Source organism: Bubalus kerabau, chromosome 9, assembly GCF_029407905.1.
Source record: "Bubalus kerabau isolate K-KA32 ecotype Philippines breed swamp buffalo chromosome 9, PCC_UOA_SB_1v2, whole genome shotgun sequence".
Classification (NCBI taxonomy): Eukaryota; Metazoa; Chordata; class Mammalia; order Artiodactyla; family Bovidae; genus Bubalus; species Bubalus kerabau.
In genome coordinates this window covers 80,379,797-80,404,453 of record NC_073632.1, presented here as the reverse complement: position 1 = coordinate 80,404,453, position 24,657 = coordinate 80,379,797, and the positions used below count along the sequence as shown (strand labels likewise).

Here is a 24,657-nt window from a genome sequence, read left to right as displayed (position 1 = left end):
ATTACAAAATATTGAGTGTAGTTCCCTGTGCTATATAGTAAGCCTTTGTTGGTCATATATTTCTGTCTTACTGGTGTATATGTTAATCTCAAACTCTTAATTTACCCCTCTTTCTACACTCCCCTTTAGTAACTTTAAGCTTGTTTTCTGTGTCTTTGAGTCTACTTCTATAAGTTCATCTGTATCATTTGAATAAAGGGTTTTGGACTGTTTTATCATAATAACAGAAATATTTTAGCCCCATCAAAGATAGACAAAGCTTACAAAATTTGAAGAAAAATGATTTTACATCTTTAAAATTGTATGTAAGAAGAATAGGCCAATGACAATAATGAAAACGGGTTTCCCCTGGGATGAAATGGCCCATAGAGAGGGGTGGGTGCAGGATTAGGGAGTGAAGGTACAGGAAGGAAGGGGTAGGATGGATCCAGTTGAAACTAGGAAGAGGGAGGTTTATGTAAATCGGGATACTCAGAGATGAAAATAGAATTAAAATTTAGGGCAGGGAGACCCAAGCAAACTCATTTGTAAAATGAGAATTTATTGAAGTAAATCCATTCTAAGATTCTTTCCTACATTGAAGTTCCTTTATTCTATGAAGGTGTGAATTTGAAAATAAAAAGAAAATGCAAGAGGATTTAGGGGGAAAAATGGTTTAGACAGGGCTGGGGCCTTTGGAATAGACTTCAATGAATGTAGCACTGAGAACTCTGACCTTTTCTCCTCAGAAGCATATGGCAATCAGTTCTTTATTAAAATTTTGGCTCTTAAAAGAAAATTTTATGTTAATATTTCAGCTACACTGTTCTTATAGGCATTAAATTACATAACATACTTGAGTTATCAAATTGTTCTCCCATACCTAATCTTATCTTTCCAATCGCCCTGAGGGATTAACTATAATGAATGGGTGTTAACCCTGAGGGACACTTAAAAGAAGTTAAGTGCTCTGCCCAAAGCTAAATATTAAGTCATACATTCTAAAACACTGAGCTGGAAACTCAGATCTCCTGGAAACTCCTCCAATTCTCTTTCTACTGCTTCAAAAGGGTAAGTGGGGAGCTTTGTAATGAAAGTAGTTTGAATGTGAACACAAGTGGTTGAGGAAACGGCAGTTAAGGAGGAGATTCTAAGTGACCCGTGAGTTTGCCATTGAGTGGGGCACTTGTGAAAAGGAGAAAATTAAGGCAAAGAGGGGGTTTGTTTTACAGAAATTAGATATACTGTATCTCTTTCTGCCTGGCACTCTGCTAGGACAAGGAAGATTGCCTGTCACTCTATGGACAAGGAAGCAAGAGTTTTCTGCCTTGAAAGCTTAGGTAGACAAACTAGACAGTCACTGGTAGGCTATGAATAAAATAGTGTAAACACAAGTTAAAATCATGATAGTTGCCTGCAGATGAAGGATTGGTTTTTAAAACAGAGAGGCAGATTGTTTTACTGGTTAAAAGTAGAGCTTTTTGTATCAGAACCTACACTTGCATTCAGTTTGTTTTTTTTTTTAACTTTATTTTTGGCTGTGCTGGGTCTTCAAAGCTATGCGTGGGCTTTCTCCTCATTGCTATGCTCAAGCTTCTCACCGTGGTGGCTTCTCTTGGTGCGCCAGAGCACAGGCTCTAGGTGTGTGGGCTCATAGCTGTGGTGCAGGGGTTTAGTTGCCCATGGCATGTAGGATCTTCCCTGTGAAGTGAAGTGACAGTCGCTCAGTCGTGTCCGACTCTGCGACTCCATGGACTGTCGGCTACCAGGCTCCTCAGCAGACAGCCTGTGGAGTTTTTCAGGCAAGAGTACTGGAGTGGATTGCCGTTTCCTTCTCCAGGGGATCTTCCTGACCCAGGGGTTGAACCCGGGTCTCCCGCATTGCGGGCAGACGCTTTACCATCTGAGCCACCAGGGATCAAATATGTGTCCCTGTATTGGCAGGCAGATTCTTAACCACTGGACCACCAGGGAAGTCTCTTGGTTGTTTTGTTTTGTGGTTTTTAAAATTTTTTATTCAACTACGGCTGATTTATAATATCATGTAAGTTGCAGGTATACAACACAGAGACTCATACTAGCTACTGTTGTTTATCTCTTTAAGCCTCAGATCTTAAGAATGAATAAGGGGTTTATAACAGTTTTTCATAAGGTCATTATGAGGATTAAATGAGAAATTGTATAGAAAGCACTAAAGCATAATATCTGCCACTTAGTATAATCATTCAATGTTGGCTATTATAATAAATGCCCTAAACTGTGGAAGTTACAGGGAGGAACATGTTCATTTCTGCTTATTAGTATGTTAGCATCATCTGGCTAAGTGCCTGGCTTTAGAACATGCAGGAGAACTATTCCTTAAAATAATTTATAAGGATATTTGAACATAGTCTAAGAAAAAACTCTAATAACTGATGCTAGTTGACAATGGTAGAGATAGCCTTGGAAGTAGAGGAAAGTCTAGTGAAAAAGAGAAAACTGAATAAATGTTTATTAGGAATATCACAGGGAGGTTCACAGTCCCTAGGATCCTTTTAACACCAACGGAATCTGTTCACAATTCTATGAATAGCATGAAATGAGGCTGGAGGTGCTGTTCAAATAAAAACTCCAACTTTCATATATATACACAATGGTTTCAAACTTTAAAACAAAGAGAAAAGGAGCATTTAACGTGCTGGCTATGAACTCTCCTAGCCTTCCTACGCATGGCCTATGAATACAGTAGATCTAAGGTGAGTAGTGGTGGGGTTATTTTTGGAAATGGCAATGGGTCTATAATGGTCCAGACACATGCCATCACCCAATCTCTTTGTGAGATAAATGATCAGAAAGCAGACTGTGAATATCAGAAAAAAATTGCTCTGTGAAGAAAAATAATTGGCTCATCTGGGAAGGCAATATGTTAGACCATGTTCTAACACGACTACCTGTGTTAGAAACTTTTACTATTATTCCTGGAAGTACTCTACTTATATCTGATATATTTGTTCTTTTTTGACCTCTTTCTGGAAATGTACTTTCTAGTGTTTTTTAAATTCTAAAATTTTAACATTTAAATAATATTAATATGGCATATACTGTATATTACATATACATGTACATAATTATCTATAACTGTTTTAAGAAAAGAAATGGAAAAAGAATAGTCATTTTGGAGTATCTTATAAGGTTCCTGTTAACCTTATAGAAACTGATGATCTTAAATAATGAAAGTTGTAAGAAAAGAATATGGAAAGTGGAAAGAGATAGAAAGGAGGTAGAGGAAAGTGGTAAGTGGGGCTTAGACAGAAATTATGTACATTGGGCTCCTTTCTGCTCTTTGGTTATTTGTTATAATTAAAAGGAAAGTCAGAAGGCTGCGGGCCGTCAGTGCTGCTTACAAGAGTAGCTGTGGATATAAAAGTACAGTCTTTACAAGGAGGTAAAGAGAAAAAGGGAAAACGCTTTTACTTTTAAAAGGTAAATTCAAAGACTTATTAAACAGAACTTGGCAAACTGGATTTATGTTGGTACATAGAAACGACATGATTTGAAGAATGAATTTCAAATAGGTTTCTCATGATGATCTATGTTTGTGTTCTAAGGCTTTAGATTTTTAAGGAATAGTTTATGAATTGTGAAGTAGAATCATTGTAGATATTAATGCTAGTAATAGTCTGATATCTTTTAAATCTTCTATAAATGAGGATGGAATATAAGGCAGTTTTTAAGTATAAAATTCTATAAACAAATAATACCATAGTAACTTCTTCAGTGACCATATTTATTTAGTGTAGAAAGGGAAGTATTATTCATGATTCCTATCTTTTGCTCACATCTGTTTAATTTCTTCTCTGTAATTTTCTTGTGATCTTAAAAGAAAGCTTATTTTTATTCCTTTAGATGTTATTTATACCTTTTGTGAAGTAGTGATTATGAAACAACATGGAAAAATAAATAAAAGAAGTAGTTAATATACCTGAAACATCTGGCCAAACCATCAGTTTCCTTTTTTTAAAAAAAATATCTATTTATTTGGTTGCGGGTCTTTGTTGGGATATGTGGGATCTTCCCTTGCAGTGGTGACTCAGTTGATGCTGCTTAGGGGTTTAGTTGCTCCACAGCATGTGGGATCTTAGTCCCCAGAAAAGGAGTCAAACCCACGTGCCTCATGCTACAAGGCAGATTCGTAACCACTGGACCACGAGGGAATTCCCAAACAGTTTTATGTCTGAGTGTGTGTGTGTGTGTGTGTGAAAGAGAGACAGAGACAGAGACAGAAAAATAACTAATCTTGTTAAAAGCATTCAATAATCCCAACTCCGAAACAAACGAGTGCTATCAAAATTATCTGATGGGATGACCATATGCTCTTAGAAAATTAGGCTCCAATGGTTACCTGGAGAAGGGCATGGCAACCCATTCAGTATTCTTGCCTGGAAGATTCCATGGACAGAGGAGCCTGGCAGGTTACAGTCCATGAGGTGGCAAAGAGTTGGACACAACTGAGCAACTAACACTTGTACTAATGGCTAATTGTGGACGTTCTGATCAAGGAAATAATAATAAAAATAAAAATAAATGTACTCTTATTAACAAATCTAGAATAAACATTTCTCACTGAAATGTATAATCTAAGCAAACAACTGAATCTATTAATGTCCATTGTAGGGTTTTAATCTGAGAAATAAAGATAAGTAGGAGAAATTATGTTGGGTCCAGCAAAGAGATTTATCCATCAAATATACCCAATATTTATTGAACACTGATTGTAAGCAAGGCATATGTTTGGAAGGAATGAAAGACAATTACACAAAATAATTCTGCCCTTCAGTGTCTCAAGTTACTAGAAAAATATAAACATGTACACGAATTCCTAAAATTCCTGCTCAGCTGAGGGAGCCATTGCTAGGGGTGACAAGATCAATGAGATTTTTGGTCTCACAGTTGGGGATGAGCTTTAAAACTTTAAGAAAAGCTGTCGGGAAATGGGGTTCCTGCCATAACTTCTGCAATTCTAAGAACAGCCAATTATAGAGATATAATGGGCACCTCCCAAAGTAGCAGATCAAGAAGAAGTCAGGGCTTTTTAGGCATCAGAAGGTCTAAAGAAGTCATACCCTGACATCTGGGGTATTTGCCTACTTCTCATTACCAAGTTGTGCTGCCATTGCGTAAAATATAATATGTGCTTTAGGTGACCTTCTGAATGTCCCACAAAAATTGTGTAGTGTCAAGACAATGCCTTCCATACATTTACTCAATATTTTCAAATTATATTACGTAGATGTCAGATAGTATAATTAGCGCATCACAGTGATCTTTCTTGGAATTTTTGCTCGATGGACTGTTGCAGTGCCCAATTTTCATAGGCTTACAAAGAATATTATAAATTATTAGCTAAAAAGAGAGTGGGAGGGCTACAAAACAACAGAACCCAAATAATAAAGTCAGCCAGGAATGTTTTAAAAATAATGAAACGTACCCAAATCTACCAAGCACTAAGAAAAAGCAAATGGAGATGTAGAAACCTCAGGAAATAAAAATCTAGGTGCTTAGTATCGAGTCTGTGGGTTCTTGCATTTTCGTATCACGGTGTGAGATGAAGTTGTGTCCTACCCTCATGTGATAGAGGACACCACAGAGTTCCTGGCAAAATCAGCGAGTCCTCGGCTTTGATCACAAAAGTGGATAGCTCCAATATGATACCCCATTTCTGGGACATAGCTGGGGGCCAGTAGTGAAGGAGAATTCTTTCTGTGTGCAGAACTTAAGAGGAGTTCCTCATTTTGTTTGGAAGGAGACATGGGACTATAAGACCAATTCATGCTCAAGAAAAACAGTCAACAACCTGCAAGGACTTTGCATCCTCTTCTAAGCGAAAGGATTAGTAGGATTTGGGTATGCAGGATAGTTGCATCATGTCAGGTAGAAACATGACCTTGTCACTGTCCTTTTATAGAGATTAAGTGAGATTTAAGGAGATGAATATGGGTCCAAGTTGACAAGGGTCCAAGCTGGGCTGTTGGTAGTTTTATGTATCAATTTCACTGGGCCGTAGTTTCCAGGTATGTGGTCAAACACTTCTAGATGTTTCTAAGAGACTATTTCTTGTGTGAGATTAACATTTAAATCAGTGATACTCTGCTGAAGAGATAGGTACTATCCGTGGCTCACAGAGACTACTTTTTAGTTGGGGGAGATATATAACAAATGCTCAAAAAGTCAGCTAATAAAACTAATATGCAGATAACTGAAACAGGGTGAGTGACGCTGTGTAAGTGGTGTTGACTCTGAGAGACAAATGTCAAGAAGGATCCAGTCACGTGAGCATTCAGGGAGGGAAGCATTCCAGGTGAAGGACACAGCACAAGGTTCTCTGAGCCAGATACAAGCTTGGTCTGCAAGAACAGCTAGGCTAGATGACACAAATCTGGAAGGGAAAGGGGAAAGAAGGATCTAATAGGTAATAGCTAGGCAGAGGAGCAACATGACTTGTTTGTGTTGCCTGGTCTTCAAGGAACTCAAAGCCCAGAGAGACACCTGAGAGTTAAATAAGACCCTTGAGATTTAAATAACTAACAGCACAAAATCCTTGACAATGGAGGGAGGGGAGAGGCATGCAAAGGATTAGCTGACTATGGAGCATTATTAAAATAAGCCACATGACATGGGCCTTCAGAAGCTCCTTTTTAGATTTATCTTTTCCTAGATATCACAGAATTGTACAGTATGAGAGTTGCAAGAAAACTTCTTGCACATTCACTTGAGAAAGTAGATAATCGAAAGGGTCCAACATGCCCAAGCCTGTATTGTAATGGCATTAAGGCATAGCAGGGCCTTAGGAAAAGTAGAAATATATGTAAGCATACTTGTGCTTTTGGGAAAGTGCTGCTCAAAATTTAACAATTTAAATACAGACTTTGCCCTCTCTGAGTATAGCAACACTGCTCATCTCGGGCATCCTTGTTAGATCCAGGACTTGGCACAAAAGAGGTGCTCCATGGAGGCCTGAAGGATTAAAGAACAGGCCACCATCGGTTGGAGTTTGTACCTCTCTCTGTAACGAAGGATAAAGCTAAACAACTAGAAGATGTATCTTTTGTGCTGCTTGTCATCTCTGACCTGCTTTGATTGATTCTCCTTTCTCAGTGGACCCATATTTACGTTCTATTATCTCCTATCCACCTTGAGCAAGCAAAAACTCCCTTGGTTTAGCTTTTGGCTTACTCTCTGCTTTTTCCATCTTAAAATTTAGCTTTTACTTCAAACATTTGGTAGTAAGAATTTATTCTGTTATCATGGCATTTAGTTTTTTTATTGCCTACTCTGGAACATTGTGTGCATGGAGACCAAGGGAGGACAAAGGACTTTGAAAAACAAAGAGGGTAACCTTGTCAAGCCTTTGAAGGAATTCCCATCCAGCCGCTCTGACCTTGACCCAGCAGATTAAGTGGCCCATACCAGGTGATGCTAGTGGTAAAGAGCCTGCCAATGCAGGAGACATGAGAGACTCAGGTTACATCCCTGGGTTGGGAAGATGCCCTGGAGGACGGCATGGCAACCCACTCCAGTATTCTTTCCTGGAGAATCCTTTGTACAGACGAGCCTGGCAGGCTACTGTCCATAGGGTCACAGAGTCAGACGTGATTAAAGTGACTTAGCATGCACACACGCCTACTAGATTATAACTATGCTTGTCTAAATTTTCACTCATCCATCTTCCAACTACATAAATTTCCCCACTCCAGCTTCCAGCACTTTTTTATATATGCCTGTGTATGCAAATTTGCTCATTTTCAATGAGATGGGGTAGAAAAAAAAGCAAGTATCCTTTTAAGGAGTGAGTAATAGTTGAGTGATCAATCACATTTTGCTTTGAATTAACTTTTCAAAACACATTGTAATGTTTTGCTACTTAAAAGGGATTTTCCTTGGTGGCTTTTAGATCTATTCACAATAGGACTCAATCTACCTCTGAAGGTAATTCTGCACCTGCCCCCTACCAGGTGAGATCATGTTCACTACTGTATCTCCTGCATCTAGCACAATGTCTGATGCATAGTTCTAGAAGAATCTGTGGATGAATGAATCAAGGAGTTCCACCATGCCTAGAGCTGTATCAGATAGAGAAGTGCCTCTGCAGACTAATAATCAGCACTCCTTCAAATGAATATGTTTTCTAAGACATTATTAATTCCATATTATTGAAGAGGGGTGGGGTGCAGTGAGAGGAAGAGGGGAGAGGCAGCTAAGATATTTTTTATTTCACCTGAAAGTGCTATTTTCACACTTCAGCAGTAGCAGCAAGAGGGCCATATTCATTTGCTTGTGTGTAAGGTTTGACTAAGGACCATATTTCCAAATTATGAAGAGATGCTACACAACACCTTAAAGTTTGGTGCTCACACTATTTCCTCTGCCTAGATTGACTTCTCTCTTTTGTACCTAGTTGGTCTTTCCAGTATCAACCCAAATATCACTTCTTTGTGGAGACCTTCCTCAACAATTCTGAGTCCACTGCCCTCCCCAGTAGAAAATTCCTCTTTGTTCTATGGCAGATTTCTCAAACTCTTTTGTCTTAATAGTCATCATGTCATATCATAATTTATGTGTCTATCTCCCCACTTAGAATGAGTGCTTAGAAGTTAAATAACCATATTACTCATATTTATGTTCCTTGATCTTAATATTGGGTTAGCCAAAAGTTCATTCGGATTTTTCCGTAAGATGGTATGGAAAAACCTGAAAAAACTTTTTGGCCAAACCAGTATTTTTGCTTACTTGATACATGCTTGCTAAATGCTTGCAGGAATGAATAAATGGAAAGGAAGGAGGCAGTGGGGGAGGAAGGAAGGAAGAGATGAAGGATGGATCAGTTCAACATCTCCTGTGATGATTAGCTGAAAGCAGGGCTTTACAGCAGTTGGCATTGACAGGAAGGAGATAGGAGGCAATATTTCAGACTTTGGGGGACCACAGGGTATGCCACTGCCATGGGTAGGATGTGGAAGAGGCATAGAAGTCTACTTCAGTGACAAAGGAAGGCTACTGGAAGGAGATAAATCTGGCCTTCAAAGCAAGTATTGTTACTTCACAATTTTGCCTATCATCTGTCCAACTCAGAAGTAAAAGAACTTGCTTAATCCTTAATAAAGAACAAATGCTGTTAGAGGAAACAAAGTAAGGTCTGCAGACTAGACAGCTACATGTCCATTATTTAACAAAACTCTGTTCCAAGGATCTTACAGTACATAGTGTTGTTTATTCAAAACCACTGTCTAAGGGGAAGAAATAAGCCCTGCATAAATAAAGCCTGTAGTTTTGTGGGTTTTAATAACTCAACACTATTATTCTAGATAATGTGTTCTCTTGGTTATCTGCTGTATCACATTCCTAACTCCTTTATGCATGTCAATTTTGGCCATTACGAACAGGGAAGGTGATAATCACTATAGAACCTGTGTTCTATAAATAGACTTGGATTTAACCACCATTGCTAATAATTCAGTTCAGTTCAGTTGCTCAGTCCTGTCCGACTCTTTGCAACCCCATGAACCACAGCACGCCAGGCTTCCCTGTCCATCACCAACTCCCGGAGTCCACCCAAACCCATGTCCATTGAGTTGGTGATGCCATCCAACCATTATTACTATTACTATTATTGCTAGTAATAGCTATCTTGAATAGGCTCATTTGTCATCATCATTTTCTATTTGATGAATACAGTAAAAAAAGACATGTACTAGGTGACAAGCTTCAACAAAAACTAATCCATTTTGTTGCTCTCTAGAGCAATAATTATGTTTTCTGGATGTACTTTCTTTGGTGATGTTCCAAGGAAAAGATTTTCTATGTACTAACCAATAAACCAATAAATATGGGACCCTAAACTGTGCACAGGATTGTTCTAGAATTTATGACACTTTGAGCAATATGAAATAATTATATTGCTCTATTATCAATGGAAGATATTGTATCTAAGAATGAAGGATTGAAGACTAACACAGCCAATACATTAAACAAGTAACTCAAGAGGGGAACTTAATTATTTTGCATGTTTGTAAATTACAGTTGTATTAAAATGGGGAAAAATACCGTATCTTTTTAAATCCCTAAGATTTGTATGTTTTCATATTTAGACTTCTGAAAAGAAGATAGATCATTTTAGAAATCAATGTCTGTGTCTGAAATTTGCTAGTGAAACCATTTTTTTATTTTACATTGACATTAAAACACTTTAACAGTAAAAAAAAAAGTTAAGTCCTTTTATGTTTCAAAATACTTTCTCTAATATGTTGAGAAATACCAAGAATTTGTTTTCTGGGCCTTTAAATTAAATGGAAACAGTCAAATCTCAGTAAAGCTCTCAGGTTGCAGTATTTGTAATTCATCAATCAGGAAAAATTTTACTTACTAAGAAGAAAAGCTAAAATAATTTTCGTATTAAGATACACATATATTGAGAAATGTTTTGTTTCAGTGCAAACGTTACGTCTTGGTGAATAATTCCCGTTTGGGAGTTTTGATTGCAGTTTTCCCAATATGAGGAATAAATGCGACAATTGGCATGGAGGAGTGGGGAGGTGATTAGCGTATCTCATATCTAGCCGTCTATATATTTTCTTTGCGTGATGTGTTGTAGAGGAATTACCTGGAACTGATTAAGCCCCAGGAGAGAAGTAGGGGAAACGCTCCTTCGGGAGTTCTTCTCCGGGAGAACGCGAGCGCCCTCTAGACTGTATTTACGGACAGATTCTGGTGACGCAACTGCGGCCACTTCACCTCCACGGAGTGGGAGGGAAGGGGCCGGATTCCTCCCGGTGGGAGCACTATCTGAACCAAAGAAAGAGGCTGGCGACGGGAAGGAAGAACAGATCAAGCGTCGCAACAGTGGCCACAGGACAACCTAAAGCCTGTGCAGAGTTAGGCGCGCGTCACACGCCGTTTCCCCGCCTACCTCCCCCCACCCCATCCACCCGCCGCCGCGTGTCACCTTCCTGTTCGGAAGTCTTACTAGGTTGCTGGGACAGAACAGGGGGCGCCTGCTCCACCCACCAGGTATCCGGTTGGAAGAAAAGCCAGTCTCAACAACTTGATTCTCCCCGTTAAATGATAAGTTTAGCAGACCGTCTGTCTCCAAAGGCTGTACATTAGGGGAGGGGGAGGGGTGAGCACATCAGAGGAGGCCTTTCGGTTCCAACCACAAATCATATGGTTGTGCCTCTTCTCTATTCCACTTAGAGCCCTCTGACTTAAATTCCTCGTTCCTCCTGGAATGCGGGAAAGAGCGTCTTTGAGAGAAAATGAACCCTGTGCATGTGTTTTAAATTTTTTCTGCACTGATTTGTGATGATAATCAGTCAGGTTACATTTCTTGTGTGTCTTGCTGGGGGTGTAATAAACCCAGGACACTGATGACTATAATTTTCTGGGTGATGTTGCAATGAAGGGAATAAAGTGGCCCAGTGGTGAACTTTGTAGCTTGCTCCCTTCCTGTATGGAAATTGCCTTTATATATAGTGGGGTTCATAACAAAGCTGGGACAGTTGCCTCTGAGTCATGCTCCCTTGTCATCCCAGCTTTCAGTCTTAAGGCACATAGCAGGGAGGCTACTCTAGCCATAACTAAGCTCTACCTCCAGCCTCCAGAAAGGAATCACCAACCTTCATATCCTAGGCAACCTGAAGAATGAAAGAGGAGGCTATAAAATCCCCTTTGAAAGGTTTGTCAGCTTTTATTACTATCATTTGGATGGAATGGGTAGATCAAAGATGTTGCAGAAGATGTGGGGTTACTTGGCATGGGGAGGGCACAGAAAGTGAGTCTCTGGAAGTTTCTCAATGTTTAAAAAAAAACTGGCAGAAACTTTGGTGCAGTTTGGTGTTTCTGGGCATTCTTCAAATTTTGACTTTCTCAAAGAGGGAAGGAACCTCGTGGGAGCAGGCCCCAGGCTAGACTTGTTGAGGTGCAGCATGGGCTATGGGGGCACAGGCAATCATAGAGTCATGTTATATGATTAATCCATGGAAGAGGAAGCAGAAATGGGCCAGTTTCTGTGATTTGGAGTTTCCTAAAAACCTTGCTTTGGGTTGGAAGTGTCCCTTTCAGGCAGTAGTTAAGTGCTTTTTAAAGAGTGGGTGCTGAGCAAAATCTCCCAGCCAAGTCTCCAGGATGTGTTGTTTTCTTCTGCCAGTTTCGGGCTGTTGTAACTGAACAAACCAAAAAGCAGTTGAGGCTACAGATCACATTCGGGCAAATGAGGTGGTTGTGCCTGCAAAACAAATTCCTACCCAAGACTAAAGAAAAACCCCTTCACAGGCTATTCTTGGTGTGACAGCTGGTATTTCGGAATGTGTCCGATCCAGTAGGCAACTTTAAAATGGCACGGCCGTTGGCAAGTAAGGGGTCATGGCAGGGCAGCCGCCGCAGACACCGCTGACCAGCGCCAGGCGCTCGACCCTGCGAACTTAATAGCTTGCAGCCCCCTCTTGGCTCCTGGCCCAGTCGCTATGCTCCTGGCTTCCCTGCCGGCGCTGGCGCGAGTCCTCGCACCGGCGGTCAAGCTGCAGCTCCCAGGCATCTCCGAGCGGCAGGGTTACTGGAAGGCACCGCACGGGGGTTCTGCAGCGCTCCTCTCCCTCATTTGCTTTTTGGAGCGGAGGAGGCGCCCGGCTAATCTTTCGGGAGTCACAGTTACCAGGCAGGGACTCGTGAGAAAGAGCAAGGTGGTAAAACTCCAGGGTCTGCCCTGAATTAAACCGGAGGAGGGCTAGGGAAGACGAGTACAAACTAAGACTATGGGGTGCGACCTAGCGGAGTTTTCAGTTCGGGGAGCGGGAGAGGGAACCTCGGGAGTCGATGGTGCCCGTGGTGCCGGCTGCGCACCAATCCGGGGTCACGCCAGGTCGGCCCCCTAAGTTGCCACCTCCTCACGTGTTCTTAGCATGGCAGGGATTAAAAATGCAAGGAGAAAAATTACATGCGGAAAGGACAGAATGTTCCCAAAGATTACATTAGGAAAAAAAAAAAGTGAAATGTAGATTTTTTTTTCCCCTTAGTGCAGAGACGAATTTTATTTCCGCCCCCTCCCCTCCACATTCCTGACCTCTCTCCCTCCCCCTTCCCTCTTTCTTTCCTTCCTTCCTCCTCTTCCAAGTTCTGGGATTTTTCAGCCTTGCTTGGCTTGGGCCAAAAGCACAAAAAAGGCGTTTTCGGAAGCGGCTCGGCCGTGCACAAGGGCCATTTGTTTGTTTTGGGACGCGGGGCAGGAAATCTTGCCCGGCTTGAGTCACGGCGGCTCCTTCAAGGAAACGTCAGTGTTCTCCTGTCGCCCCAGCCGCTGCGCGCCCGGCCGCCGCTGCCCATGGGGGAGATGCAGGGCGCGCTGACCAGGGCCCGGCTCGAGTCCCTGCTTCGGCCCCGCCACAAAAAGAGGGCCGAGGCGCAGAAAAGGAGCGAGTCCTTCCTGCTGACCGGACTGGGTAAGCGCCGCTGCCGCCACGCGGGGACTTGCCTTGCGCACTCTTCCACTAGTTGCTCGGATCGGGAAAGAAGGGCTAGGTATCTGGGGCTGCACTGAGGATGGGACCAGGGAAGGAGGGCGGCGGGAGCCCGGGCACCACGCTGACTCTGAAGATAAGGCCGGCGCTGCCGCTCTGCGCCTGAAGTAACTGTTGATGGTGCGCTGCACGCCCAGCGAGGGCTCGGGAGACTGCCTTGTGAATTACGGGAGAGGATCAAAGTCGGCGCCGGGGCAGGGGGTGAATCCGAACTGAGGGTTTGAGAAACCAGAGTGGGCACAGAGCCACCCCGATCGCCGCGCACCGGGCAGAAACCGCTCTGATTTCCTGATCTGCCGCGACTCTGATTTCCTCGCAAGGCGGAATAAATGAGAAAGGTGGAAAATTACCCCGGCTGCTCCCTCCCTCCGCCCCCTCCGCCTGCGGTTTTCCCAGTCTCCAGCCCGGGAGCCGAGGGAGGCGGATAACGGTGCCCGGCCTGGCCCTCCCGGGGCGGTCCCCGAGCCCCCCAACCCCTGCTCCCGGCTGGCCCTCTCGTCGGGGGAGGAACCGCCCGCAGCCGACCGCTTTGCCGCCAGTCGAGCCGCGCGGCATCTGGGGGCGGGGCCGAGGGAGGGGCCGGACAGCTCTGCTTACTCGTTGTCGCGTGGGTCCCGCCCCCGCGGCGGCACAACGCTTATAAAGCAGGAGACGGGGCCTGAGCGCAGTGTTGGCTGAGCCGGTCTCCCTTTTGTAACGACTCCCTGGGCTCTCTCTCTGGCGATGACGGTGAAAACCGAGGCTGCGAGAGACACCCTCACTTACTCCAGAATGAGAGGCATGGTAGCAATTCTCATCGGTGAGTGTAGGGATACGGCTGGACTTCTAGGTTATTTCTAGGTTACGCGAAGTGGAAGTTTTTGAATGCCCCGGATCAGATTAGTGTGTGTGGCGTTGGATGTTATAAAGCCTTTGTCTAAACGTTTCTCCTCTCTAATTCACAGCTTTTATGAAACAGAGAAGGATGGGCCTGAATGACTTTATTCAGAAGATTGCCAATAACTCCTATGCATGCAAACAGTAAGTTTCCGGGGGGAATTGGGGGAAATAAAAATAAGTAGTGAAGTTTCCATTTACCAGCAGTAAAGATATACTTCCCATTAATATATTGATCAGGAAGCCAAAGACTTCCCACTGGTGGAGATCCCTTTTCTCTTTAAATTCTAATTATTGAAGACATTTAAAACATTAAAATTAATTTGTTGATTTGGCTTGCACTAGAGATGCAAGGTAAAATTTTCATGTTTTCCCCATTCACGTTCTCTCTCCTTGAAGAACAACCCCCATCTCTGTGTTTAACTGGGTTTGTTATTTTAGCTATTTTTTTCTTTAACAGTAATTGATTCGGGTGTTTTTAGTTTAAACGCTGAATCCTCCGGAGAAGTTGAGCCAGAAATTCACTGTTGGTGTGGTCTGCCCCCTTGTGGCGAGTTAGGATGTTCTAAGTTGTTCCTTTCCTCTCTGCAGCCCTGAAGTTCAGTCCATTTTGAAAATCTCCCCACCTCAGGAGCCTGAGCTTATGAATGCCAACCCTTCTCCTCCAGTAAGTGTTCTCTATTCGTGATACATCAATAGAGGGATCTTAAAAATGAGTCAGTTTCCCTACGTGGATGAATTAAAATAGCATTTTAGTTAGTATCAAGGCAGGAATGCCTTGTTAGTTCATAGCAGACAACTGACATAAGCACTTAAGTATGAATCAGTGGAGCATTTTGAAAGGCATATTTCATAAAAGTGTTACCTGCTTAAGAACAGCACGATTGTGTACAATTTCCATACTCTGTTTTGCAATATGCACATGTATGGACAAAAGGTATTTTGAAATGTGTTTATAGACGTCTGGGGACCTGCCTAGACATTTGCAGATATCCCATCTCTTACACTGCCTGTACTTTACTATCGCAATCTTCCTTTGAAGCAAGGAAAAAATTAAAGGAAAACCTTTTATTTTCCAGCCGAGTCCCTCTCAGCAAATCAACCTGGGCCCATCATCCAATCCTCATGCTAAACCATCTGACTTTCACTTCTTGAAAGTAATTGGAAAAGGCAGTTTTGGAAAGGTAATTTCACGTCTGAAGCTCTCATTGTTTATAGTCTTTCATACGCTAATTTTACATTCTCCCTGGATGTGAACAAGAAAATGATTTTTAATTTAAATTTCAGGTTCTCCTGGCAAGACACAAAGCAGAAGAAGCATTCTATGCAGTTAAAGTTTTACAAAAGAAGGCAATCCTGAAAAAGAAGGAGGTATGAGCTGGGCTTGGAGATAACACGTTCACTAAACATTAAACTGGAATCTTGGCGCCAAGTTGAAATTTGCCACTAAATCTTCATTGTCCTTTTTCTAGGAAAAGCATATTATGTCGGAGCGGAATGTTCTCCTGAAGAACGTGAAACACCCTTTCCTGGTGGGCCTTCACTTCTCTTTCCAGACGGCCGACAAACTGTACTTCGTCCTAGACTATATTAACGGTGGAGAGGTGAGTGAAGGGGATGCGAACTGACCCCTGGGAGTCTGGGCATAGCCCACTTCATTTAATTTGAGAGGGAACTTTGTAAAAGATAGTTAGGAGAAAATTAACAGAATTAGCATTTCCCTTAACCTGCCAGCATTCAGATAGTTAATAGACTATTTAGGGCTGCTTCCTGCCATTGTCCTCTTTAGTTATATATATGTCAAGACTGATTCAATGCATTGTCCTCTGGCTTGGCAACCCAGGCTAACTCTGTTCCGTCTTCTACAGTTGTTCTACCATCTCCAGAGGGAGCGATGCTTCCTGGAACCACGGGCTCGATTCTATGCTGCTGAAATAGCCAGTGCCTTGGGTTACCTGCACTCTCTGAACATCGTTTATAGGTGAGTTGAAGAGCTCTTAAGGTGCCCTTCTGGTGTAAAGGAGACCATAGGCCAAGCTTTGACAGAACCTTAAAATAATTTGTGTTCAGGCATAACTTGTTCACCTAAAACCAGATCTCCAGCATGTGACTGGTCTTGACTCCCTTCTACTAGGCAACTAGCCAATATGGATTGTGCCTAATTCAGAATAGATTAACAGAACAAGGACTCCCTTTTAGATTTACTAACACAGCTACAGTGAATATAAAGTGCTTCTAACAGCCCTAGCAATGATCTTTACAGAGAATTACTCATGCAGTGAAATTAATTTACGTGACTACTTTTTTTTTTTAAACAGAGACTTAAAACCAGAGAATATTTTGCTAGATTCACAAGGACACATTGTCCTTACTGACTTTGGACTCTGCAAGGAGAACATTGAACACAATGGCACAACATCCACCTTCTGCGGCACGCCCGAGGTAGGCACACTCTTGATTTGGTGCCTGGTCTACCCACTCCTCCAGGAGGAGATCATTGCACTAGTGCCTTGAACTACTGAAAGTATTCTTAGAAGTGTTCTAGTCCAGTTCAGTGCAAGTAAAATGCATGTACTCTTGGAGGCATGAGAAATTCCATAGCTTCATGTTGCTTTAATTAAAATGAGCTGTTGATAAGATCCATGGTCATAGAAGGTTTCTAAATTTTCAAGATAGCTGAGGGGTACCCACTAGCTTTCTAAATATCAGGATGTATAAGTGGACAGTCAGCCTCAAAGGCATCAATTTTATCAGGAAGTAGTCTAGAGAAATATATCCTCCAAGAAGACCCAGTGTGTCTCAGCCCTTTGAAGGCGCACCCCTGGCCTTGGCAGTGCCTGGTTTCAGGGGCTCTGAACTCTCTTTTCCTGGTCTTTCAGTATCTGGCGCCTGAGGTGCTTCATAAGCAGCCCTATGATAGAACCGTGGACTGGTGGTGCCTGGGGGCCGTCTTATATGAGATGCTGTATGGCCTGGTGAGTAGCCCATTGAGAATCGGGGAATATTGCCCTGGGTTGATACATTTCTCCCTCTAGACTCATCTGAGCACACAAACCCTTTTGCAGACTTGATCATCATGACTCTCCCTTTATCAGTAAGCTTAACAAATGCTGATGTGACAGGCATATTGGTTAAATTATTGGTGTCTTAAGATAAACCCTTACCTAGTGGATTTTTCTAAGTTCACACTTTACTAGGTTTGACCACACTTAATGTATGTGAGAGTGAAAAACATGGCTTATTAGCATCTACCCCCGCCCCCCCATCAGGGTGGCAAAATACAGACACTGAAAAATCCAGGGCAAAGAAAACCTATCAAGTGATAGACTGTCAAATCCAGCTTCATGCATTACAGTCTAAGTCTTTACTGGTAATGAGTGTTCTCCAGAACTTCCAGTTGACTAGTAAGTAATCCTCCCCCTTCTTTCAGCCTCCCTTTTATAGCCGTAACACAGCTGAGATGTACGACAACATTCTGAACAAGCCCCTCCAGTTGAAGCCAAATATTACAAACTCTGCAAGACATGTCCTGGAAGGCCTCCTGCAGAAGGACAGGACAAAGAGGCTGGGTGCCAAGGATGACTTTGTGAGTCACTTTTCCTGTCCTCCTGGGCTGTCTGGCTAGAGCACTAGACCTCACTGCCCTTCTTGAATTTCAGGCATCTAAATTCATGTTTCTTTCTCAACAGATGGAGATTAAGAATCATGTCTTCTTCTCCCTGATTAACTGGGAAGATCTCATTAATAAGAAGATTACTCCCCCTTTTAACCCAAATGTGGTGAGTAGCTCTCTTGGGCATGTATGGAAACCCAAGGGCTTCTCTTTTAAGGCAGAGGTGATGGCACCGGTGGGGGTGGGGGGCCCCCCAAGGAATAAATTGGCAGATATTTTATTCATAAACCATTATTTTACCCACAGAAAAAGTAGAACTTCTATCTCAATGAAGCTCACATAATTTTTCAACACATTTATAAATTAAAGTAGCAAAAGACAGACAGAAAACATGACCTTCATAGTTTAAACTTTACATGGCCTGTGGGTTTTGTGCTTGAAATGGTTTGTGATGGTCTCTATATAGCTCCTAAAGCTTGCACAGGCAGCTTGCACAAGGCAGGGAAGAATTTCCCTGCCTTGTCTCCACTGTGAATTCTTGACATGGAGCATGTTTTGTTTTGTTTTCCTCTTCCTGCAACAGAGCGGACCCAGCGACCTGCGGCACTTTGATCCTGAGTTCACCGAAGAGCCGGTCCCCAACTCCATCGGCCGGTCCCCGGACAGCCTCCTGCTCACAGCCAGCGTCAAGGAAGCGGCTGAGGCCTTCCTGGGCTTTTCCTATGCACCTCCCATGGACTCTTTCCTCTGAACGGTCTTAGGGTTGGTTGCAAAGGGTTTTTTTAGTTAACCTTTTGGCAGAGCTGCCAGCTGACAGGACATCTTAAAAGAGAATTTGCACATCCCTGGAAGCTTGCACATCTTGGCAGTCTTATTGCACACTGTTTGCTGGAAGCTTTTCGGAGAGCACATCCTCCTCAGTGAGCTTGTGAGAGTTTCCTCTTTATTCTTCCTTCCAATGTGGTGCTATCTCTGAAATGAGCAGTAGAGGGCCGCCCGAGACAGATGCAGTGGTCTCATGGGCAGGCGGAGGCTGTTCTGAGAAGGAGCTTCTGGAGGTCTGTCCGGGCCACGATAACGAATCTTATGAAATGTGCCTTTTCTGATGAGATCGTGTTAGCTCCAAAGCTTTTCCTGTTGCCGAGTGTTTTCGTTCTCTGTTTCTCCTTGTGGACTCCCTGTGTGATCTGCCGTATGAGTGTGGTATGCTTGCTCACAGAAGGACTCAGTTATAAGCACCAATGTGACACTTGCAGGGCACTACAACGTGGGACATTGTTTGTTTCTTCCATATTTGGAAGATAAATTTATGTGTAGACTGGTTGTTTTGTGTTTTTTTTGTAAGATATAGTTAATAACTAAAATTTATTGAAAATGGTCTTGCAATGACTTGTATCCAGATGCTTAAAGAAAGCATTGCTGCTACAAATATTTCTATTTTTAGAAAGGGTTTTTATGGACCAATGCCCCAGTTGTCAGTCAGAGCCTGGTGTTTTCATTGTTTAAAATGTCACCTATAAAATGGGCATTATTTATGTTGTGTTTTTTTTTTTGTTTTTTTTTTTTGCATTCCTGATAATTGTATGTATTGTATAAAGAAAGTCTGTACATTGGGTTATAACACTAGTATATTTAAACTTACAGGCTTATTTGTAATGTAAACCACCATTTTAATGTACTGTAATTAACATGGTTATAATATGTACAATTCTTTCTCCCCTCCCTACCACACACCTTTTTGTGTGTGTGATAAACCAACTTTGGTTTGCAATAAAACCTTGAAAAATATTTACAGAAATTGTGTCCTGTGCATTATTTTATATATTTCAGTTAAGGGAACAATAGTAGATCCATTTAAAATCAAAAACCAGGGAAATGCTGCTGTGATTGATAGTAACTCGCTTCCTCAAGAAGCATCAGCCTCTGACTCCAGAAGAGAATAGGGCAGTCTTAAAGTCTCTCTTTTTTTTTTTTTTCGGGCCACACTGTGCGGTTTGCAGAATCTTAGTTCCCCAACTAGGGATCAAACCCGTGCCCCTGGCAGTGGAAACTCTTGAGTCCTAACCACTGGACCACCAGGGAATTCCCTAAAGCCAATTTCTATCTGGGGGCTTTACCAGCATTCTATGATGTCAGTCATTATCCACAAATCCATCCAAACAAATCCTTGTCCATTTAACTGCCTCAAGGACAGTCATGAAGTAATGTTCCCTATGTTTATTGCCTGCCCTGTGAAGTTGGCTATTTGTCCCGACCTTTGTCTTGTCTGAAGTAACAGGTAATTCTTTAACAAATACTTGAATGCCTTCACTGGACCAAGCTCTATTCTAAGTACTGAAGATAAAGCAAGAGCAAAGCTGACACATCTCTGCCCTTACAGAGCCTGATGGGAAAGGCAGACTTGGTCAATAGAGCAGTTTGTTGAGATGGAAATCTAGATAATAGTCTGCAAGCCTAGGAGAATGCCACTAAAGAGGATGAGGATAAGTGGCTATATTCCCAAAATGCTGAGCCGGCAGGACTCCTGGTTCCTGAGAGTAACCAGAGCTGAACTGAGGCCAGTGTCAGCTCTGAGAAGGAGTCTGAAGGGACATATCCCTGACTTGGATCAGAAGCCTCTGGAGCTGGTATGCACCCGGCACTGCGTGGGCCCACCTGTGCTCGGCCCACTGGAATAGTTGCTGTGGGAGAAGGAAAAAGAGCATTGTGGGAGATCATCATCTTGTACACAAGTTGTTTGGACTTTTTCTGTTTTCTAGGCCTTCCAGAAATTCCTCGCATACACGGGATCCTCCAATAGTTGGTCTTGCGGCTATAAGCCTACTGCACATCCTTTATCTTGACCTCTCAGTTTGCACAGGGATTTCCTTGGGGATAGTCATTTTCCCTTTTATCATGGCTCTTATATCTTGCTGAAGATATAAGATCAAGCTCTGATCAAGCTCTGCATTTGAGTTACTGCTCTTCCCTCCAGACACTAGCTGCATTTTAAACCCCTTACCTACTACAAATGCCAAAATCAACTACATGCTTGCTAAGTCACTTCAGTTATGTCCAACTCGGTGACCCCATGGACTGTAGCCCATCAGGCTCCTCTGTCCATGGGGATTCTCCAGGCAAGAATACTGGAGTGGGTTGCCATGACCTCCTCCAGGAGATCTTCCCCACCCAGGGATCAAACTTGTGACTCCTCTGTCTCCTGCATTGACAGGTGGATTCCTTATTACTAGCGCCACCTGGGAAGCTCAAAAGTCAACTACAATGATAAAGAAAATCTATAAATCCTAGTAAAGATTGATCCTAGTCCTGACAAAAGGCTTTCTGTGTATCTTCCCCTCATTCTCATGATGAATAACAGTTAAGAGTCCCTCTATGAACAATAAGTACTTAAAACATTTTTATCTGAACATGGGTCTTTCAGTTGGCATTCTCCCATCTATTTAGACATTAGGAGCTAATCATGGATTACAAAGCTTTTTAATCTTTTGAGGGTAGAAATGTGGCTTCTGGCTTCAGTCAGTTGCTATGTAAGATCTGATATACATTGCTGGAGAGCAGATAAGAGCCAGAGGAGACCCGAGTGTTGTCACACAAACAGGAGATTAGATCAAACACAAAAGTGGGTGGGAAGGGAACAGGGCCAGAACAGGGAAGTCCAGAAAGAACAAAGGATCAATATATTTAAATTAAAAAAAAGCAAATATTTACTAAACACTATGATTCAAGTAGTACATGTGCAGAAGTATCTTTTATCTAGGGGTGTGGGACACATCTTTGTCAGCATTTGAAACTACATTTGAGCATGATGGTGGATAAAAGGAACAATTCACTTCTCCATAGGTTTTCAGCTGTGTAGCTGCTCAAATATGGATTTAGGAGGAATGTGTTCAGCTAAGATTCCCACAAATTGAAGTGGGACTTTGAAACCACTGCTACCATGAAGATAACTCAAGTACCATGCTTAGGGAATTTGCCATCTACTTGGGGCACCCACCCATGGTATAAGGCTGGTGGAGAATGAGGGCTAAAGGGAACCTCATAAGTCTAGAAGATCTCTGTGGAGTTGGCTGCCTAGGGCTTGGCTGCCTAGAGCAGGCTTCTAAACTCTCTAGGTTACTAGAATCTCCCTAGAGATTCTGTTTCTAGGGAGTCTAAAAGGATATACACCCTAAGAATTAGACAACACAAACAGTTAATACTATAGAATTCATACTATATGCAAGGCGTTGCTCTAAGTACTTTATACAAAATTCATTGACCCCATGATGTCAAAGTGAAGAAATTAAGCACAGAAAGGTAATTTATGGGGACATGGTGAGGTTAGAAGTCAAATCATGATAGTCTGGTCCCAAAGCCTATGCATGTAACCACTACACTATTCTGCATAATGTCACCTCTTAAGTGACAAGAATATAGAAGCCAACATTTCTGTGCTTGTTAGTCATTTACTTACTATTTCACTAGACTTTTATTCAGATACTTTCTAAGTGTCATGCTAAGGTAACGAGAGAAAAAGAGAAAGTGGGGTGGGGAGGGAGAAAGAAAGAATTTTCAATTATAGAACTTCCCTGGTGGTCCAGTGGTTAAGACTCCATGCTTTCACTGTGAGATTATGGGTTCAATCCCTGGTCAGAGAAGTTCCATATGCTGTGTGGTGTGACAAAAAAAAAAAAAAAAAAAAAAAAGAATTTGCAATTATAACATAGACATTTATAAGTTGTTGATGAAGATGAGATGCAGCTGGAAATACATATTGCAGTGAGAGTATAAATCAGTACAACCATTTTGGAAAAATGTTTGGTATTTTCTACTAAATAAAGATGAATATATTTATAAATTATGACCCAGTAGGTTCACTCCATGGTATATGCACCCCAAAGAGTGCACATATATTCAATAAAAAGTTTGCAATGATATTCACAGTAGGACTATGTATATGAGCCTCAAAATGGCAACAATTCAAAATGTCTCCCAACAGCAAAATAATTAGTAAAATGAATAGATATAATGTAATACCATATTATAATAAAAACAAATGGATAATTGCTATATACAATAACGGGGAATAAACCTCACAGACATAGAAACCGCACTGAATGATTTGATTTATATAAAATTTGAAAGCAGGCCAACAAAACAAAGCTGTATAGAAGTCAGGATCTGATTGCCTTTGGGGAGGGGAGAATGGAGATAAAAATTAAGAGGGTAAGCGAGGGGGCTGGTCTTCTGGTTGCTTGCTGGTAATTTCTTGATCTTGGTGGTTTCAGGCCTGATTTTGCTTTTTGATATATCATCAAGCTAAATACTTATGTGACTTTTCTATATGCTTGTTATATATCAATAAATATGTTTATTTAAAAATATATGGAATTTCCCTCGTGGTCCAGTGGTGAAGAATCTACCTGCCAATGAAAGCTACAAAGGTTCCATCCCTGGTCCAGGAAGGTTGCACATGCCACACAGTAACTAAAGTCAATGTACCACAACCACTGAGCCCACACACCTGTGCTCTGCAGTAAGAAAAGCCACCGCAATGAGAAGCCCCTGCAGCGCAACTAGAGAGGAGCCTGCGCTCACCACAACTAGAGAAAGCCCGAGCACAGCAACAAAGACCCAGCATAGCTAAAAGTAAATAAATAAAACTGGAAAACATACAATGTGATAAAAATAGGATGTTATGGGAACCCAGAGGAGGAACATCTTATCCAGTTTGGGGGTCAAATAAAGGGGTTACATTTTCAGGGAATTTGGGACAGAGAAGATTAGGGAGATCCTGAGGGTCCAGATAGGTTGTCTTAGGAACTGACTCTTGAAGTTGAGGTAGGAGGGCATTCCAGGTCTGGAGAGTTGAGGTGGGGGTACCAGAGGGTAACCTGCATAAGTACAATGAATGGAATATTGGAAAGACCTAGGTCAGACTCCCAGCTCCCCCAACCCACTTTGTTGCACTGGACAAGTAGTAACTTGGGCAAACATCTCCTAACTTTAGTTTCTTTAGGGGGGAAACATGCATCCCCTGCCTGTTTTTTCAGTTATGCAATGAGACAAGGTCAGAAGGAACTGGAATTTTAAAATGCTAGTTAATTTCATCTTTCCCCACTCATTATTTTTCTCGATTTCCTCTTCTCTTTAGCAGATTATAGGGGGGAAATGTAGCAAGAAGTCATTTTGAATAGGGAGATGGACCTTGTGCCTGATGTTCCTGAAAGTCTCGTGAAGTTTAGATTTCACTAGGTAGTAAAATGAAACACTTGGAGGTTTTCCATGAAGAAAAGGCATGATCAAAAGGCAAGTTCTGGTGACTCTTGGCAAGAGTTGTAATTGTGGGGATAGCTTTGGGATTAAAAAAATAATAAGGAAGCCACTTAGGAGACTTCTGACAATCATTGCATTGGTGGTGGGAAAAAAAGGACAGAGAGAGATTTTGAAGGCCTCAAATCAATGGAACTTCGTGAATTGATGGGAATGAAGGAAGAAGAAGGATATATTAATGTAGTTTATTTCTTTAACGTAATTGACTCCACTTATTGGAGTGGTTGTCTCAGCTGCAACAATACCATTTAGGACAAAAACCACCCACTAGTTTCTCCAATATCCCCAGGATGTGATGAATCAGCCAATAGATAATCAATCAGTGTACTTGGC

At 42.0% G+C, this 24,657-nt stretch overlaps 1 protein-coding gene across 3 annotated transcripts; it reads left to right on the top strand.

Moving 5' to 3' along the window:
• Positions 1 to 960: 960 nt before the first annotated feature.
• On the top strand, positions 961 to 19,810 carry SGK1 (serum/glucocorticoid regulated kinase 1). 3 transcript variants are annotated; one of them, XM_055535687.1, is made up of 12 exons: positions 961 to 1,050; positions 14,468 to 14,543; positions 14,991 to 15,066; positions 15,479 to 15,583; positions 15,687 to 15,770; positions 15,872 to 16,003; positions 16,268 to 16,380; positions 16,718 to 16,841; positions 17,279 to 17,374; positions 17,830 to 17,985; positions 18,089 to 18,178; positions 18,596 to 19,810. In XM_055535687.1, exons 2-12 carry the CDS (start codon positions 14,473 to 14,475, stop codon positions 18,761 to 18,763), a joined length of 1,215 nt encoding a protein of 404 aa, XP_055391662.1. In that variant the 5' UTR covers positions 961 to 1,050; positions 14,468 to 14,472; the 3' UTR covers positions 18,764 to 19,810. The 3 variants fall into 3 exon arrangements, with proteins under 3 accessions (XP_055391662.1, XP_055391659.1, XP_055391661.1); XM_055535684.1 differs by lacking the exon at positions 961 to 1,050 and adding an exon at positions 13,187 to 13,445; XM_055535686.1 differs by lacking the exon at positions 961 to 1,050 and adding an exon at positions 14,172 to 14,322.
• The last annotated feature ends 4,847 nt before the right edge of the window (positions 19,811 to 24,657 follow it).

What these genes read in the sequence shown, in the direction of transcription:
- SGK1 (XM_055535684.1), top strand. Translation starts at nt 13,328, where the DNA reads ATGGGGGAGATGCAGGGCGCGCTGACCAGGGCCCGGCTCGAGTCCCTG. An exon ending in ATGCCAACCCTTCTCCTCCA is followed by an intron (nt 15,067 to 15,478) that starts GTAAGTGTTCTC and finishes TTTATTTTCCAG; the next exon opens with CCGAGTCCCTCTCAGCAAAT. An exon ending in CAATCCTGAAAAAGAAGGAG is followed by an intron (nt 15,771 to 15,871) that starts GTATGAGCTGGG and finishes TCCTTTTTCTAG; the next exon opens with GAAAAGCATATTATGTCGGA.